The sequence below is a fragment of the Scyliorhinus torazame genome, chromosome 7, assembly GCF_047496885.1.
Source record: "Scyliorhinus torazame isolate Kashiwa2021f chromosome 7, sScyTor2.1, whole genome shotgun sequence".
NCBI lineage: Eukaryota > Metazoa > Chordata > Chondrichthyes > Carcharhiniformes > Scyliorhinidae > Scyliorhinus > Scyliorhinus torazame.
The window spans coordinates 104,970,947-104,990,575 of NC_092713.1; the positions used below are offsets into that span (position 1 = coordinate 104,970,947).

A 19,629-nucleotide genomic window follows, 5' to 3' on the forward strand; every position below is an offset into this window, starting at 1 on the left:
TAGGTAGTCGAGAAATGGCTGCCACCGCCTGGTGAACCCTTGAGCCGATCCTCTCAGGGCAAACTTTATCTGCTCCAGTTTAATAAACCCCGCCATATCGTTTACCCAGGCCTCCTTCCACATGAGTAGGATCCTGCGCCGGGCTACGAGGGACGCAAAGGCCACGACATCGGCCTCTTTCGCCTCCTGCACTCCCGGCTCTTCCGCAACTCCAAATAGAGCTAACCCCCAGCCTGGTTTGACCCGGGCCTTCACCACCTGCGAAATCACTCCCGTCACTACTCCCTTCCAATACCCTTCCAGTGCCGGGCACGCCCAAAACATATGTGCATGGTTTGCCGGGCTCCCGCCACACCTCCCACATTTGTCCTCCACTCCAAAGAACCTGCTCAATCTTGCTCCCGTTATGTGTGCTCTATGTAGCACCTTCAATTGAATCAGGCTAAGCCTGGCACATGAGGAAGAGGAATTTACCCTGCTTAGGGCATCAGCCCACATACCCTCCTCTATCTCCTCCCCTAATTCTTTTTCCCACTTTCCTTTTAGTTCGCCCACCGACTCCTCCCCCTCTTCCCTCATCGCTCTATAAATCTCTGACACCTTGCCCTCTCCGACCCACACCCCTGAAAGCACCCTGTCCTGTATCCCCTGTGTCGGGAGCAACGGAAATTCCCTCACCTGTCGTCTAGTAACCGCCCTCACCTGCATATATCTCAAGAAATTCCCCCGGGGTAACTTATACTTTTCCTCCAGTGCTCCCAAGCTCGCAAAAGTCCCATCTATGAATAAATCTCCCACCTTCCTAATTCCCAACTGGTACCAGCTCTGAAATCCTCCATCCATTCTTCCTGGGGCGAACCTATGGTTGTTCCTGATAGGGGACCCCACCAGGGCTCCCCGCACCCCTCTCTGTCGCCTCCACTGTCCCCATATGTTCAGTGTTGCCGCCACCACCGGGTTTGTGGTGTACTTTTTCGGTGAGAACGGTAGCGGCGCCGTCACCAGCGCCTCTAGACTCGTCCCTTTACAGGACCTTCTCTCCAGCCTTTTCCACGCCGCTCCCTCACCCTCCATCATCCATCTACGTATCATTGCCACATCGGCGGCCCAATAATAATCTCCCAAGTTCGGTAGTGCCAGTCCTCCTCTGTCCCTACTGCGCTGCAGGAACCCCCTCCTTACTCTCGGAACTTTCCCTGCCCACACAAAGCTCGTAATGCTCCTATCTATTTTATTAAAAAAGGTCCTGGTGATTAAAATAGGGAGACATTGAAATACAAATAAGAACCTCGGGAGGACCATCATCTTAATTGCCTGCACCCTGCCCGCCAGCGATAAAGGCTGCATGTCCCACCTCCTAAAGTCCTCCTCCATTTGTTCTACCAGCCGTGTCAGATTAAGTCTGTGCAAGGTTCCCCAGCTCCTAGCGACCTGAATCCCCAAGTATCGGAAGTTTCTTTCCACTTTCCTGAGCGGTAAGCCTTCTATCTCTCTACTCTGGTCCCCTGGATGTATCACATATAATTCACTCTTCCCCATGTTTAACCCATACCCCGAAAATTCCCCGAACCTCCTCAAGATTTGCATAACCTCTATCATCCCCCCGCTGGGTCCGACACGTATAGCAATAGGTCATCCGCGTATAACGAGACTCGGTGTTCTTCTCCCCCTCTAGTCACCCCTCTCCATTTCCTGGCGTCTCTCAGCGCCATGGCCAGAGGTTCAATTGCCAGCGCAAACAACAATGGAGACAGCGGGCATCCCTGTCTTGTTCCCCTATATAATCGGAAATACTCCGATCTATGTCGACCTGTAACTACGCTTGCCGTTGGTGCCCCATAAAGTAGTCTAACCCAGCGAATAAATCCGTTCCCAAACCCAAACCTCCTTAACACTTCCCATAAATACTCCCACTCCACCCTATCAAATGCCTTCTCTGCGTCCATTGCCGCCACTATCTCTGCCTCCCCCTCCACTGAGGGCATCATTATCACCCCTAATAGCCGTCGCACGTTAACATTCAATTGTCTCCCTTTTACGAACCCTGTCTGGTCTTCGTGCACCACCCCTGGGACACAGTCCTCTATCCTCGATGCCAGCACCTTTGCTAGCAGTTTGGCGTCCACGTTCAATAGTGAAATAGGTCTATAGGACCCACACTGCATCGGATCTTTATCCCTCTTCAAAATTAGCGATATCGTCGCCTCCGACATTGTCGGGGGTAGTGTCCCCCCTTCCCTGGCCTCATTGAACGTCCTCGCCAACAACGGGGCCAACAAGTCCACATATTTTCTGTCGAATTCCACCGGGAACCCCTCTGGCCCCGGGGCCTTCCCTGCTTGCATGCTTCCCAGTCCCTTAATAACCTCGTCCACCTCAATCGGCGCCCCCAGGCCTGCCACCACCTGCTCCTCCATTTTCGGGAACCTCAACTGGTCCAGGAACTGCCGCATCCCCTCCTCTCCCTCTGGGGGCTGAGACCTATGCAGTTCTTCATAAAAGGTCTTAAACACCTCATTTATCTTTCCTGCCCTTCGCACGGTGTCTCCCCTTTCATCCCTAATTCCTCCTATCTCCCTCGCTGCTGCCCTCTTTCGCAGTTGGTGCGCCAACAGGCGACTGGCCTTTTCCCCATATTCATACCTCCTCCCCTGTGCCTTCCTCCACAGTACCTCCGCCTTTCTGGTGGTCAGAAGGTCAAACTCGGTCTGGAGTCGTCTCCTCTCCCTGTACAGCTCCTCCTCAGGGGTCTCTGCAAATTCCCTGTCCACCCTTAAAATCTCCCCCAGTAATCTATCCCTTTCCTTGGCCTCTGTTTTCCTTTTGTGGGCCCCAATAGAAATCAGCTCTCCTCTGACCACCGCTTTTAGTGCTTCCCAGACCACTCCCACAGGGACCTCGCCGTTGTCATTGACCTCCAGGTATCTCTCGATACACCCCCTCACTCTTGCACACACTCCCTCATCCGCCATCAGTCCCACATCTAATCGCCAGAGTGTTCTCTGCTCCCTGTCCTCTCCTACTTCCAGGTCCACCCAATGTGGGGCATGATCCGAAACCGCTATGGCTGAGTATTCAGCTTCTTCCACCCTAGAGATCAACGACCTTCCTAGAACAAAAAAATCTATCCGGGAGTACACTTTATGGACGTGGGAGAAGAAGGAATACTCCCTAGTCCTGGGTCTAAGAAATCGCCATGGATCCACTCCCCCCATTTGGTCCATAAACCCCTTAAGTACCTTGGCCGCTGCCGGCCTTCTTCCAGTCCTTGAGCTGGATCTATCTAGCCCCGGGTCCAGCACCGTATTGCAGTCCCCTCCTAAAATCAAATTTCCTGCCTCCAGGTCCGGAATACGCCCCAGCATCCGTCTCATGAACCCCGCATCGTCCCAATTTGGGGCATACACATTAACCAACACGACCTCCATTCCCTCCAGCCTACCACTCACCATTACATATCTACCTCCACTATCTGCTACGATGTTCCTTGCTTCAAATGCTACCCATTTCCCCACCAAAATGGCCACCCCTCTGTTCTTTGCGTCCAGTCCTGAGTGGAATACCTGTCCCACCCATCCTTTCCTTAGCCTAACTTGGTCCGCCACCTTTAGGTGCGTCTCTTGGAGCATAACCACGTCTGCCCTTAGTCCTTTCAAATGCGCGAGCGCTCGGGCCCTTTTTATCGGCCCATTCAGGCCTCTCACGTTCCACGTGATCAGCCTCACTGGGGGGCTACCTGCCCCCCTCCCGTGTCGACTAGCCATTACCTTCTCTAGGCCAGTCCCATATCCCGCCTCCGCGCTCCAGCTTTGCTCCCCCAGCGTCGCATTCCGCCCCCGACCACCTTCTCTTTAGCCATTTCCTTTTGGATTTCCGCAGCAGCAACCCAGTTGTTCCCCCCCCCCCCCCCGCTAGATCCCTATCTAGCTTGATTGCTCCCCCCCATATCACTTCCGTAAGTCAGCTGACTTCAACTGAACCCGGCTACTCCTGCTCGCTCCTCGGCCCCCCTGGTGTGAGGGAACTCCCATCCGCCTTGCACCTGTTTTCCTGCCTTATTCTTTCTGGCGCGGGAACATCCCTTTACCTGTCCCGCCTCTTATGGCGCAGCTCCTTTTCCCCTCCCCCTCTCCTTCCCCATTCTCTGACTATGTCCCGCCTCTCCCCCCTCACCGGCGCCCACATTTCCCCAGTGCCCCCCCCCTTCCCTGTTTACTTCTCGCTTAACTTTCACCATCCCATTAACAAAAACAATAATAACAACAATAACAGTTCCCTGCAGCATCAGTCCCTCAGTTCCGGTCCAGTTTCTCTTCATTGATGAAGGACCATGCTTCCTCCGCCGTCTCGAAATAATAATGTCTCTCCTGATGCGTGACCCATAGTCTTGCCGGCTGCAGCATCCCAAACTTCACCATCCTTTTGTGCAAAACCTCTTTGGCTCGGTTGAAGCTCGCCCTCCTTCTCGCCACCTCCGCACTCCAATCCTGGTAGATCCTTACCACCGCATTCTCCCATCTGCTATTCCGCACCTTTTTGGCCCATCTCAGGACCTCTTCTCTGTCCTTAAGGCGGTAGAATCGCACGATTATCGCCCTCGGTGGTTCTCCCGCTTTTGGTCTTCTCGCCGGGATCCGATTTGCCCACTCCACCTCCATGGGGCCCGCAGGGGCCTCAGCACCCATCAGTGAGCTCAGCATCTTCCTTGCGTACGCTCCACAGTCCACTCCTTCCACACCCTCCGGGGGACCTAGTACCCTAAGGGTCTTCCTTCGCGCTCCATTTTCAAGGGCCTCAATCCTGTCAGCACACTTTTTATGAAGTGCCTCGTGCGCCCGAGTCTTGACCGCCAGGCCCAGGACCTCGTCCTCAATACCTGACACCTTCTGCTCCACCACGCGAAGTTCCGTCTCCTGGGTCTTTAAAGTCTCCTTAAGCCCCTCAATTGCCTGTAACAATGGGGTCATTACCTCCTTCTTCAGCAGGTCCACGCACCGTCTCACCACCTCGTCCTGCTCAGGCCCCCATGTCACCTGTGGTTTCTCCGCCGCCATTTTGTTTCACTCCCTCTCTCTCTCTCTCTCTGATCTTCTGGCTGCAGATTCTTCGGGCTGCAGCCGCCGGCGCCGGTTTTTCCCTCCGTCTTTCGGGGGGGGCTCCCTTTCCTCGCGCCTCGCACCGGGTTTTACGGCCGTCCAAGTCCCCGTTGGGGCTCTTAAAAGAGCCCGAAGATCCGTCGGAGCTGGAGCCGCCGAAACGTGCGGCTAGCTCATCCCTGCCGCAACCGGAAGTCACTCTAATCTATTTTCAACGTATAAATTTCAGATCCTTTGGCATCTAACATTTCTTTAAATCAGTAGCATTACTTATTGTCATTATTTATTCTAATCTATCTTTGCAAACTTAGTACGAAGTCTTACAACACCAGGTTAAAGTCCAACAGGTTTGTTTCGATGTCACTAGCTTTCGGAGCGCTGCTCCTTCCTCAGGTGAATGAAGAGGTATGTTCCAGAAACAAATATATAGACAAATTCAAAGCTGCCAGACAATGCTTGGAATGCGAGCATTAGCAGGTGATTAAATCTTTACAGATCCAGAGATGGGATAACCTCAGGTTAAAGAGGTGTGAATTGTGTCAAGCCAGGACAGTTGGTAGGATTTCGCAGGCCAGATGGTGGGGGATGAATGTAATGCGACATGAATCCCAGGTCCCGGTTGAGGCCGCACTCATGTGTGCGGAACTTGGCTATAGGTTTCTGCTCGGCGATTCTGCGTTGTCGCGCGTCCTGAAGGCCGCCTTGGAGAACGCTTACCCAGAGATCAGAGGCTGAAGGCCTTTGATTGCTGAAGTGTTCCCCGACTGGAAGGGAACATTCCTGCCTGGTGATTGTCGCGCAATGTCCGTTCATTCGTTGTCGCAGCGTCTGCATGGTCTCGCCAACGCACCACGCTTCGGGACATCCTTTCCTGCAGCGTATGAGGTAGACAACGTTGGCCGAGTCGCACGAGTATGTACCGCGCACCTGGTGGGTGGTGTTCTCACGTGTAATGGTGGTATCCATGTCGATGATCTGGCACGTCTTGCAGAGATTGCCATGGCAGGGTTGTGTGGTGTCGTGGTCACTGTTCTGAAGACTGGGTAGTTTGCTGCAAACAATGGTTTGTTTGAGGTTGCGCGGTTGTTTGAAGGCAAGTAGTGGGGGTGTGGGGATGACCTTGGCAAGATGTTCATCTTCATCAATGATGTGTTGAAGGCTGTGAAGAAGATGTCGTAGTTTCTCCACTCCGGGGAAGTACTGGACGACGAAGGGTATTCTGTCGGTTGTGTCCTATGTTTGTCTTCTGAGGAGGTTGGTGCGGTTTTTCGCTGTGGTGCATTGGAACTGTCGATCGATGAGTCGAGTGCCATATCCCGTTCGTACGAGGGCATCTTTGAACGTCTGTAGATGTCTGTCACGCTCCTCCTCGTCTGAGCAGATCCTGTGTATACGGAGAGCTTGTCCATAGGGGATGGCTTCTTTAATGTGTTTCGGGTGAAAGGTGGAGAAGTGGAGCATCGTGAGGTTATCCGTGGGTTTGCGGTAAAGCGAAGTGCTGAGGTGACCGTCCTTGATGGAGACGAGTGTGTCCAAGAATGCAACTGATTTTGGAGAGTAGTCCATGGTGAGTCAGATGGTTGGATGGAACTTATTAATGTCATTGTGTAGTCGTTTCAGTGATTCTTCGCTGTGGGTCCAAAGGAAAAAAATGTAATCGATGTATCTGGTGTATAACGTCGGTTGAAGGTCCTGTGCGGTGAGTAGGTCCTGTTCAAACTTGTGCATGAAGATGTTGGCGTATTGGGGTGTGCATTTGGTCCCCATGGCTGTTCCGTGCGTCTGGATGAAGAACTTGTTGTCGAAGGTGAAGACGTTGTGATCCAGAATGAAGCGGATGAGTTGCAGAATTGCGTCTGGAGATTGGCAGTTGTTGGTGTTGAGTACTGAGGCTGTTGCAGCAATGCCGTCGTCATGGGGGATGCTGGTGTAGAGTGCCGAGACGTCCATTGTGACGAGGAATGTTCCTGGTTCAACTAGTCCATGGTTGGTTCGCACCCCAATACGCCAACATCTTCATGCACAAATTTGAACAGGACCTACTCACTGCACAGGACCTTCAACCGATGTTATACACCAGATACATCGATGACATTTTTTTCCTTTGGACCCACGGCGAAGAATCACTGAAACGACTCCACGATGACATTAATAAGTTCCATCCAACCATCAGACTCACCATGGACTACTCTCCAAAATCAGTTGCACTCTTGGACACACTCGTCTCCATCAAGGACGGTCACCTCAGCACTTCGCTTTACCGCAAACCCACGGATAACCTCACTATGCGCCACTTCTCCAGCTTTCACCCTAAACACATTAAAGAAGCCATCCCCTATGGACAAGCTCTCCGTATACACAGGATCTGCTTAGACGAGGAGGAGCGTAACGGACATCTACAGACGTTGAAAGATGCCCTCGTACGAATGGGATATGGCACTCGACTCATCGATCGACAGTTCCAATGCGCCACAGCGAAAAACCGCACCGACCTCCTCAGAAGACAAACATGGGACACAACCGACAGAATACCCTTCGTCGTCCAGTACTGCCCCGGAGCGGAGAAACTACGACATCTTTTTCACAGCCTTCAACACGTCATTGATGAAGATGAACATCTTGCCAAGGTCATCCCCACACCTCCACTACTTGCCTTCAAACAACCGCGCAACCTCAAACAAACCATTGTTTGCAGCAAACTACCCAGCCTTCAGAACAGTGACCACGACACCACACAACCCTGCCATGGCAATCTCTGCAAGACGTGCCAGATCATCGACATGGATACCACCATTACACGTGAGAACACCACCCACCAGGTACGCGGTACATACTCGTGCGACTCGGCCAACGTTGTCTACCTCATACGCTGCAGGAAAGGATGTCCCGAAGCGTGGTACATTGGCGAGACCATGCAGGCGCTGCGACAACGAATGAACGGACATCGTGCGACAATCACCAGGCAGGAATGTTCCCTTCCAGTCGGGGAACACTTCAGCAATCAAGGGCATTCAGCCTCTGATCTCCGGGTAAGCGTTCTCCAAGGCGGCCTTCAGGACGCGCTACAACGCAGAATCGCTGAGCAGAAACCTATAGTCAAGTTCCGCACACATGAGTGCGGCCTCAACCGGGACCTGGGATTCATGTCGCATTACATTCATCTCCCACCATCTGGCCTGCAAAATCCTACCAACTGTCCTGGCTTGACACAATTCACACCTCTTTAACCTGGGGTTATCCCATCTCTGGATCTGTAAAGATTTAATCACCTGCTAATGCTCGCATTCCAAGCATTGTCTGGCATCTTTGAATTTGTCTATATATTTGTTTCTGGAACATACCTCTTCATTCACCTGAGGAAGGAGCAGCGCTCCGAAAGCTAGTGACATCGAAACAAACCTGTTGGACTTTAACCTGGTGTTGTAAGACTTCGTACTGTGCTCACCCCAGTCCAACGCCGGCATCTCCACATCTTTGCAAACTTAACCTTCATACAAGTACAATTGGCTTTATTTAAGTTTGATATTCTAGTTTAATGCATTACTCTCAAACTCAATGTGAAATTCATCATATTATGATCATGCTTTCCCAAGAAACTTCTTCCAATGTGATTAATATTTGACTTGTATCATTAAACAAAACAAGATCTAAAATAGCCTCTTACCTAGATGGTTCTATGGCATATCGTTCCAGAAAATGATCTCTAATACATTCCACTACTTGTCCTCAAATTACTTTTACCAATTTTATTTGTTCAGTCTATAAGAAGATTAAAGTCTCCTATGATCATAGATTTTACAGTGCAGAAAGAGACCATTTGACCCATCGAGTCTGCACTGGCCCTTAAGGCCACACCTCCACCCTATCCCCATAACCCATTAACCCCACCTAATCCTTTTGGGCACCAAGGGGCAATTTAGCATGGCCTAATCTGTAGATTTTTGGACTGTGGGAGGAATCCGGAGCACCCGGAAGAAACCCACGCAGACATGGGGAGTAAGTGCAAATTCCACACAGTCACCCGAGGCCGGAATTGAACCCGGAATCCTGGAGCTGTGAGGCAGCAGTGCTAACCACTGCCACCCATCATTGTTTTGCCTTAGTTACAAGCTCTTATTGCTTATTCTTGAATCTAGTAGTAGTTGTTAACTATTGTTATGTGTTGTATAAACTATTCCCACCAGCATTTTCAGACCCTTGTAATTTCTCATCTCCACCCATACTGATGCTACTTCCTGCTTTTCTGAGTCAAGATCTATGTCATCCTTTTACATTAGGGCTTCTAGCCCCTTACATTTTGACCATATTAGCTGTAAGGAGATGTCTAACCCTGACATCAGGCAGGCAACACAACTTTGGAACTCTGTCATGGCTGCAGAGAACAGCATCTCTGACTCGGAGGCAAAGACAAGACCCACTGCACCACAAGACCGCCACTGCCTAACTGCAAATCCTATGTAAACGTATATGGTTATTTATTTAATTAGCTCATCTATTTAATCAAGTAAGTTTATAGTTTTTATCGTTTTAACTGCTAATTTTTCGATAGAGGTTGATTAAATTAAATGTTTATCTGTAGCATAAACTACCATAAATATTGGAGGCAGAATGCAGTATCTCCTGACCTGTGCACCGAATTCTGACTTGAATCAAATGTTGAACTTTTACTCTCTATTTCTAATACATTCTGCTTATGGCCACTCTGGGCAAGTGCCCGGCTGTCTGCTCCCTTTCCTGGCACTGTGTCAGACTCCAGTTGCCACTTGTAAATAAGTAGCCCCGGGCACTCAGCTAAACAAGGCTGCAGTAATATATAAGTTGGGGAAATGATGATAGCAAAGCCAAGACCCCATAAAGACTAGTGACCCAATTAAACATCAAACCTGGAAAAAATGTAGGAAAACATACCATTCTGCCTGATTATTTCCTCCTGCCTTTTCATTGCATGCAAGATAATTGACCTTGGAGAATGTAATATGTACAACCATGTCAGCAAAGGTAATGTATCAAGGTATGTTCTTGTATTTAGTTTCAGTGCCAATATGTATGATTTGATTAAATTATCAACCTGTGAAAATGACTATCAACCTGTGAAAATGTAAAACAAAATTCAGCTATGGGCAGTGATGAATATTTATTAACTGTGTTCACAGATGGACTTTTACCCCCTGATGGAGCTATTAGTCCAGATTTTTTAAGTGACTACCAATTTCAAAATGGTGACCTGGTTGGACAGCATCCTTTTAGCAGGTACGCTTAACTGATGTGACAACTATATAACTGGGAAATGCTATTGATAGAGATTAATTGTCTTATTCGTTTTTATAAGATACAATTTTGGCTTAAACTTGACATTTCTTAAATCTTGTAAGAAAATCATCTATAATGTCCAATGAAATTCATTTTAAAAACTAAAGTCTAGGGCAGCGTGGCGGTGCAGTGGTTAGCACTGTTGCCTCATGGCGCCGAGGACCTGGGGTCAATCTGGCCCGGGTCACTGTCCGTCTGGAGTTTGCACATTCTCCCCATGTCTGTGTGGGTCTCACCCCCACAACCCAAAGATGTGGAGGGTAGGTGGATTGGCTAAATTGCCCCTTAATTGGAAAAATTTAATTGTGTACTTTAAATTTTAAAAAGACTAAAGCCTTATGTTAAAATACATGTACTGAAAGGAAATCCAGTGAAATAAGGTAAATAACTGCTACAAAAAGTTATGGCTCGAAATCATTTTCTTGTTTGGATTGATTACTGCCTGTATATGGAAAACATGTATTGTAAAATACTTTTGTATATTAAATATAATGGTTTCCCACCATCTTTTAATTCACTATAATTAGCAAACGTGTCACCACTGTTTAAAAAAAGGAGGTAGGCAGAAAGCGGGTAATTATAGGCCAATTAGCTTAACTTCGGTAGTAGGGAAGATGCTGGAATCTATCATCAAGGAAGAAATAGCGAGGCATCTGGATGGAAATTGTCCCATTGGGCAGACGCAGCATGGGTTCATAAAGGGCAGGCCGTGCCTAACTAATTTAGTGGAATTTTTTGAGGGCATTACCAGTGCGGTAGATAACAGGGAGCCAATGGATGTGGTATATCTGGATTTCCAGAAAGCTTTTGACAAGGTGCCACACAAAAGATTGCTGCATAAGATAAAGATGCATGGCATTAAGGGTAAAGCAGTAGCATGGATAGAGGATTGGTTAATTAATAGAAAGCAAAGAGTGGGGATTAATGGGTGTTTCTCTGGTTCGCAATCAGTAGCTAGTAGTGTGCCTCAGGGTTCAGTGTTGGGCCCACAATTGTTCACAATTTACATAGATGATTTGGAGTTGGGGATCAAGTGCAATGTGTCCAAGTTTGCAAACGACACTAAGATGAGTGGTAAAGCAAAAAGTGCAGAGGATACCGGAAGTCTGCAGAGGGATTTGGATAGGTTAAGTGAATGGGCTAGGGTCTGGCAGATGGAATATAATGTTGACAAATGTGAGGTTATCCATTTTGGTAGGAATAATAGCAATAGAGATTATTATTTAAATGATAAAATGTTAAAACATGCCGCTGTGCAGATAGACCTGGGTGTGCTGGTGCATGAGTCGCAAAATGTTGGTTTACAGATGCAACAGGTGATTAAGAAGGCAAATGGAATTTTGTCCTTCATTGCTAGAGGGATGGAGTTTAAGGCTAGGGACGTTATGCTGCAATTGTATAAGGTGTTAGTGAGGCCACACCTGGGGTATTGTGTTCAGTTTTGGTCTCCTTACCTGAGAAAGGACGTACTGGAGCTGAAGGGTGTGCAGAGGAGATTCACTAGGTTAATCTCAGAGCTGAAGGGGGTTGGATTACGAGGAGCAGTTGAGTAGACTGGGACTGTACTCGTTGGAATTTAGAAGGATGCGGGGGATCTTTCTGAAACATATAAAATTATGAAGGGAATAGATAGGATAGATGCGGGCAGGTTGTTTCCACTGGCGGGTGAAAGCAGAACTAGGGGGTATAGCCTCAAAATAAGGGGAAGTAGATTTAGGACTGAGTTTAGGAGGAACTTCTTCACCCAAAGGGTTGTGAATCTATGGAATTCCTTGCCCAGTGAAGCAGTTGAGGCTCCTTTATTAAATGTTTTTAAGATAAAGATAGATAGTTTTTTGAAGAATAAAGGGATTAAAGGTTATGGTGTTCGGGCCGGAAAGTGGAGCTGAGTCCAAAAAAGATCAGCCATGACCTGATTGAATGGCCGAGCAGGCTCAAGGGGCCAGATGGCCTACTCATGCTCCTAGTTCTTATAATTATTATCAGTCCTTGTGCTTGTATGACAGCACTGTAACACTGCTACATCATAGTGCCAGAGACCTGGGTTCAATTCCAGCCTTGGGTCACTGTCTGTGTAGAGTTTGCACTTTCTTCCCGTGTCTGCGTCGGTTGCCTTCGGGTGCTGCTGTTTCCTCTCAGAGTCCAAAGATGTGCAGGTTAGGTGGATTGGCCATGCTAAATTGCCCATTAGTGTCCCGTCGGAACTAATAGCATGCAATTTGCAATCCTGTTGGGGGTACGATTCGTTCCACGATCTAAGTCAAGCAAATGGGTGAGCACTTTGCTGGCGTATACTGGAAGCAATTCCCAGCCCAGTGGGCGGTGTAGCTGCTTGGGCTTATAAACGTTCCACTCACCACACACTCATTGCAGCCATGAAGATGGCTCAGAGAAGACCGGCCCTGCACCCCCCCCTCTTCCCCAGGGTGGGCCACAGATTCAAGCTCTCCCTCCTGAACAGCGCCTGGGTGGAGGTGGAAGAGGCAGTCAGTGCTGTCAGTTTCACCAGGAGGAGCCTGCTCGCGATACTGAGAGGCGAGTGTCACTGGTGAGGCCTCTGCCTTGAGAGGGGTAGTGTGCCTGGGAGGGTTCCAAAGGCCATGGTGCAGGGGTCCTTTGATTCAGTTAAGCCCTGCTGATCCCTGCTTCCGCTGCAGTGGTGCTGCGCTTCTGATAAGTTCACTGAGCAGTCCCAACATCTCAACAGCCATGGCGTCTAGTCCCCGCTTGTAAATACTTGCACCAATTTGCACCGATGTGATTTCTGTCTGAGAGGGGTGGCGCATAAATTTGAACTCATTGATGAGATTTAAATCAATGCAAAAGGCGATTTTTGCATGGGCTGCCAGCGTGGGCCACAAATCTCACTCATGCCACCAGCAGGGAGGGAGCATGGTGTTGGAATCTGCACCGGGCGCAAATCACGATTTTCCATTTGCGTGCTGTTCTCCGCCCAATTGCAATTCTTGCTGCTGGCAGAGAATTCAGTCCTATGATTCTACACTGCTACAATTATGTGCTTAAGTGTTGTCTTAGTCTTCAGTGTAATGGAACTAATATCCTTCAGTCACCTTAAGAAGGCATCTAGTGTTTTTTTTCTAGCTTGATAGGTGGTACACTCAAAGGGGCTTTTGAATGTTGTTATTCTCTTCCTGCATCTCAACAGCTTCATCTATCCCTAGCTTTTGGGAATTTCATTTCAGCATCAAATATTTGTAATTGGTCATTGTGTAGTTGATAATTATACAAACTCATTATTTTAATGATAACATGCCGGCAACTTCATTGAAACAAAAGTTTGCGATCTGTATCTGAATGTGTTTCAGCATTTTTATTTTTCTGAGATAATTGTTGCTATTTTGAAAGGTTCATTTTTTTCACATCAGCATAAGACATGCTGGGACTTTGAAGCACAGGTTGTGTTCAATAAATACCTTAAGTGTATGGGATAATTTCCTCGGCTTCAGCATTTTAGACTGTCCCCATATGCCTTTATCCACCCGGCATCTAAATAAATGTCATAAGTCCAGGTGTCAAATGAAGATCCTCACCAAGGTCTTCTATGATGACTTCAGAATGAATGCTATCAAGGAGGAAGTCAATTTCAGATATATCATTCAAACCTCTTTTGAAGATATAATCAGAATTGCCAATTAAATATATAGAAGATATATTTGATTTAAATTAAATGGCTTTATCTCATATTCATGGAGATGTACAGCACAGAAGGAGGCCCTTCGGCCCATCGTGTCTTGGACTAAATTCGGCCTCCCTTGTCTTGGGACTAAATTCTCCTGTCCAATCTGAATATTGTAGGAAGAATTTAATTAACCGTTAGTAGTTACCACATTTTAGCACAGCGGACTGGTCAAGCAGGTACAAGATTCTAGTTAAATATTTGTGTCTCCTACTAAATTAGGAGACACAGGAAGTCGTGTAGATGGATTACAAAAGAGATATAGACAGACTTCATTGACAAACTGTAGCAGATTGAGTTCATTGTAGGAAAGTGAGATCATCTACTTTGCATCCGAGAAAGACAAATTGGGATATTTTATTTATGTCGAGAGACACAGAGCTGTGTCGGGGCAAATAAATTTACATAAAATATGCAAGGAAAAATGACTTTTCGATCAAAATTCTATTTCACACAACCCCATTCTAATAATGACATTTATGTTTCTCCGCATTTGAACTTTTGATAAAGCATTCGCTATGTATCTGCTAAGTACCCAATATTGTTTCCTCTTGCTCCATTAATAATTTTCAAATTGTGTGGTTGTAGCATTAAACTTCAATGGAATAGTCTCAGATTCTTGGTATGAAGTTTGCTAAAATTATGGTCTGTAAAGACAATAGTCTCTGTGGAGTTGTTATATATGTAGATTTCAAGATGTTGTAGAGCCAACACCAAAATCTCAAAGTCTCTTTTTCCACAATTGAGTACTTTGCTAGCACAAATTCAACATCTGAGAAAAATAACTAACTGGGTTGTTCGATTTCCATCTCATCCCCTACAATAAAACGACATGAACACGTACGTCGCTGGTGCCAACAGCCAGTTTAAAGAGCTTAATTTGGTACTGCTAAAACAAGTGAAATACTGTCAAGCTGTCAGAAACACTTTGACATTCATTAGGCCATTCAAATTTTGTGTTTCTCTTTAACAAGCTTGTCAGGGGAGCTACTACAGTGATGAAATTCGGAACAAACGTGATAGAATCCACTCATGTCCATGCACCCAAAATGTCTAATTTTGTCTTAGGCACTGGAAAGTACAAAATAGCCCTTATTTTTGCTTCTCTCTGCACTACTTGGCCTTGTCCCACAATGTGGCTCAATAGATTATTTTCACTTTGTCAAATTCGCTTTTTGACCAAACTGGCTCGTCGTAACCAATCAGACATTTCTTTTTTCAAGTATTGTAAATGTTCCTCCCAATTTTGACTGAACACAAACAAATCATTGACAAATAGCACAAAGTGGCATATAGCGTATGCCACAAATTGACAAATAGTGCCAAGTGACCTTGTTGGTTACTATTTGAAAAGTGCTGGTGCATTTTTCATTCTGAAAGGCATGACCTTGCATTCAGAAAGTCCATCCAGGATTACAAAAGTGAATATTTCTTTGGTTGTAGTGGTTAATGGAATTCCCAATATTCCTTCAATAAATCAATTTTTGTAACGGGTATGGCCTGTCCAATCTTCTCAAACAGTCATCGAATCAGATGTGAATCCATCTTTGTTATTGCATTAACGTTGTAATAATCTTTAATTAAGTAAATGGGCTCGACAGATCATTTACATTTGAAGTCTCCGTAGTCCCAGGTGACCATAGGCTGCTTTCTCCTTTGAGGGGAGAGCTGACTGGTGGTGGTTTAACCAGAGGATCACCACACCTCAGGCAAGGGGCATGGTTGGGAAGGTGGGCGAGCCTTCATGAACAACCTCAGCCAGTACGGGAACTGAACCTGTGCTGCTGGCCTTGTTCTGCATCACAGACCAGCTGTCTAGTCCACTGAGCTAGTTAATCTATACATAATCACTGTGACCCATCCAGTTTCGGTGCAATTGCAGTAAGTGAGCTTTGTTTTTGAAAACTCACCACTATTCTTAGAAGTCCCCCTATACCAAAAAGGGCCGACATTCTAAATGGTGAACAGGGATTCTCACTCCCTGACTCCGATGCAGGCTTCAGTGGATGCTATTCAGGTCAAACTATGTGTTCAAGTTATCCCCCGGTATAACCCATACCTTCACCGAAGATTTCATCTACTTACCACTTAGTAGCATCGATCCTGGGTCCCACATTGCTAAGTAAGTAAAGTAGACTTTGGAATAACCGCTATTTCAGGTTAAATTAAGTTATTTTATTATATTTTTTATTTTAAAAGCTGCGATTACTTTCTTCACAGAAAGGAAAAAGATCTTGCTTCTGGATCCTTCTGGTTGGCTGAAGGGACCTTCAGGCCCAACTTGACAATCAATCTTTTTAAAATCTGCCCTTCTTTAGTTGTATTCCCTGATGAGCTCGGTGCTATGTCCTATCTTTCCCATGTACCGAGCTATGAGAGCTGGCTTTGCTGGCTGTCTCTGAGCTGACTCTGCCTACTCTTTAAATTCTAGTCTTCCTTAGATGTATTAGCTATTTTAGCTCGGCTGCTTTGCCCTGTCTCTTTCCCATGGCCGAGCTGACTGTAATCTGACTCTGAGCTGCTTGTTCCCTCTCTGCTTCTCTCTCTCTCCCTCTGAGTTCTGGTTCTCGTAGTTCCTGCCCTGGTCTCTGGGTTTACATATTTTTCTAACAGTTATCTAGTTTTTATGACTTTATTGTAAAGTAACTTATTTCACTTTTGATTGTAAAAAGTATCTTTGATCTAAACCTTCTAATCCAACTAATTATTCATTTTGACATGACCTCAGCTCATAGATCTGATTACATTGTTTCCTTTGTGATGTTCAAAATGCTTTGACTTCAAGAGGTGTTACTTTTGGTTTGGTTCCTGTCATTTCTATAGTTTTATTTTCCAATTGTGTCCCCAGCTCATAATTTTGACTTTGATTTTGGCTTTAAATTATGTTTCTCGTAGACTGATAGTCTCCAGTTTTCTTTAATTTACCTGGTATTAGCAAATTTTCACACCTAGAATTATCACCAAATTCAGCGGAACCTCATCCATGCTTTTCCAGCTGCTAACTAGGATAGTTACTTTCAATGAAGGTGTGAGCCATTGTTTTTGGCTTCATTCAAAATCCTGTTTGTCTTGTTTGCTAAGCCTGCTTGGCCAAGGCTATCTGCATTTTACAATCCTGCTCCTGAGCAGCTGCTGTTAACCCTTTGTGGGATCTTTCCCTGTGTCCTCTCATGTTTCACTCAGACCAGATATTGCCAGACTTCCATGTTTCAAATGACACACCTTTCCACATTTTCAATAACAGCTTCAGCTACTGTCAATCGGTTCAGTAATGACGTTTTCCATGATGAATTTGATTCCTTTACTTGGGCTAACTTCTCTGGATTTAGTTTTATGGGTAATGGATCCCCTACATTCACATCATGTATCGCCAAAGATGTTTTCCTTGGCCTATTCACACAAATTGATTCATTAATTGTCATAACTTTCGTAAGTCAGCTTGCCAGTTTTCTGGAAGGTAGCTTAATATTACATTAAAAATTTTAAGCATCTCATATTATCTAATCTGATTATTGGAGCGTATAATTCATGATTTTGGACTTCTGATTCATTCTCAGAGTGTTCTGATATTTTTGTTTAATTTCCCATTTCTTTTACTTAATGTAAATACATTCCTATCCTGACTAGTTTCCCTGTCATAATATTGCTTTAACATATTAACATGATACATTCACTGATTTTCCTCCTGTCTGGAGTACTCACTATATAATTAACATCATTGAGTTTCTTTTTGATTTGATAAGGTCCAGTGAACCTTGGTTTTACCGGTGCACCAGATATGGATAATAATACTAACATCTTTACCACTCACTAAATTGTGAGCTTAGGCATTTTTATCTGTTCTAACTTTCATTGTTTGTTGAGCAATTTTTAAATGCTCTTTGCCAACTCACATGCTTTTGTTAATCTCTCCCGGAAATTAATAAATTTTTCCTTAATTCATTTAAGGGGTCCTCTCACCATATGCCCATATGTCAGTTCAAAAGGACTGAATTCTGTGAATTCATTAGGGGCATTCCCCGGTGGTACAATAAAAATGTAATTCCTTTATCCTGATCATTAGGACATTCCTGACAGTAGGCTTTTGTTACGACACCTTGGGCAAGTGCGTGGTCCATACCAGCCCCACTCATCCCAGAGTAACAACACAAGTGAATTAACCAATAATTCTTCTAAAAATAGCCAAAGTCTTTGGCCCTTGGCTGCCCAATAATAACAGTCACCAGGTGTGTAAGTTTAAACACAATTACTGCTTATTTCTAATGAGAATAATGATAAAATACACAGCAGATACAATTGGCTAAATACTAGTAAGTACCTAACTCCTACTTTAACTTGCCTCCCCATCGTCAATACATACACACACCAGATAGACAAACACAGGGGTGAAAAGGGGAAAACATGTAAGTGAGAGAGAATAGTGTCTTTGTTTCAGATGACTGTTCCTAGCATGCTTTTCTCACAGTAATCTTGTAGATTACAGTCTTTGTGTTGTAGCGCTTACTGGTTTTCCTGCAGTTTTTAAAAGCTCCGTAGTCTCACCTTTCCAAGAGAGACAGAGTCCCTATGTCATCAAACTTTACATTCAGTTTATGGCCTGCCTTAAGGCCCTGTTTCATAAACTGCAGTACTCACAGGCACCAGACGTTCTGGAGAAAGATAGTTGATTCATACCAGCTTTTCTGGGAAGAGTTAGCAGATTCAGAATTTTACCTGCATAGGCTGTAATGGTTATTCTGCAAATAGATTAACCCAGACTCTGTGCCAGTTAAGACGCACAACCTTTTTGGAGAAAAATGGAGGGGACAGGATAGCAGGTCCTTCCCTGAGGCTGCCGAGTTCAAAACTGAAACCAAATTCAACCCTTGGAGCTCTGACAAACATTCCAGTGGGATCAGATCCAGGCACCACTTGTTACCAGACAGAGCACAGACTTTTGGCCAATTCGTTGACCACATACCAAATTCAGTGAAACCGAATCACAGCCAATCTCTGTCATTGGTGCTGGTCAGTCTACAACTCCAGTTTAGACTTGCACAATGGTATCTTCTGATTAAATACTCTGCTCGAATTAAAGGCATAGGTCACTTGCCTTAAAGGCACAGGTCACTTGCCTGAAAGACACATGTCCATTAAATATAACGGCAAAAATAAAAGAAAGGAGAAATAATGGAATAAACACAAAGGACCCTTACACTTTTAAAAATATATATTTTTATCCAATCTTCAACATTGTAACATTTTTACAACAAATAAGCCCACACCCAACGCCAGCTCCTTGTCCTCCTCCACAATCCTACCATAGATCGCCCCGAAACGACCCCACTCTCCAGCCCCCCCCCACTGACAGCACCTCCTGCAACAACTAGGAGGACGGTGCCACCGGAACATTTGGAAGAGCTTTCTTGCGAAATTTCGCACTTGTATGTACCTGACGCCCTCCTCACACTGGACCACATACTTCACCCCCAACTCCTCCAAGCTTGTGTACCGCCTCTCCAAAAACAGATCTTCGTCTCTTTTATC

General features: G+C 45.9%; 1 protein-coding gene across 1 annotated transcript in view; it reads left to right on the plus strand.

Annotated features, from left to right (window-relative positions):
• kifap3a (kinesin-associated protein 3a) overlaps positions 1-19,629 on the plus strand; it is a 403,618-nt gene that overhangs the window by 305,146 nt on the left and 78,843 nt on the right. The window contains exon 19 of the mRNA XM_072511212.1: positions 10,250-10,346. Coding sequence (XP_072367313.1) covers positions 10,250-10,346 — 97 coding nt within the window. The remainder of the gene's footprint in view (positions 1-10,249; positions 10,347-19,629) is intronic.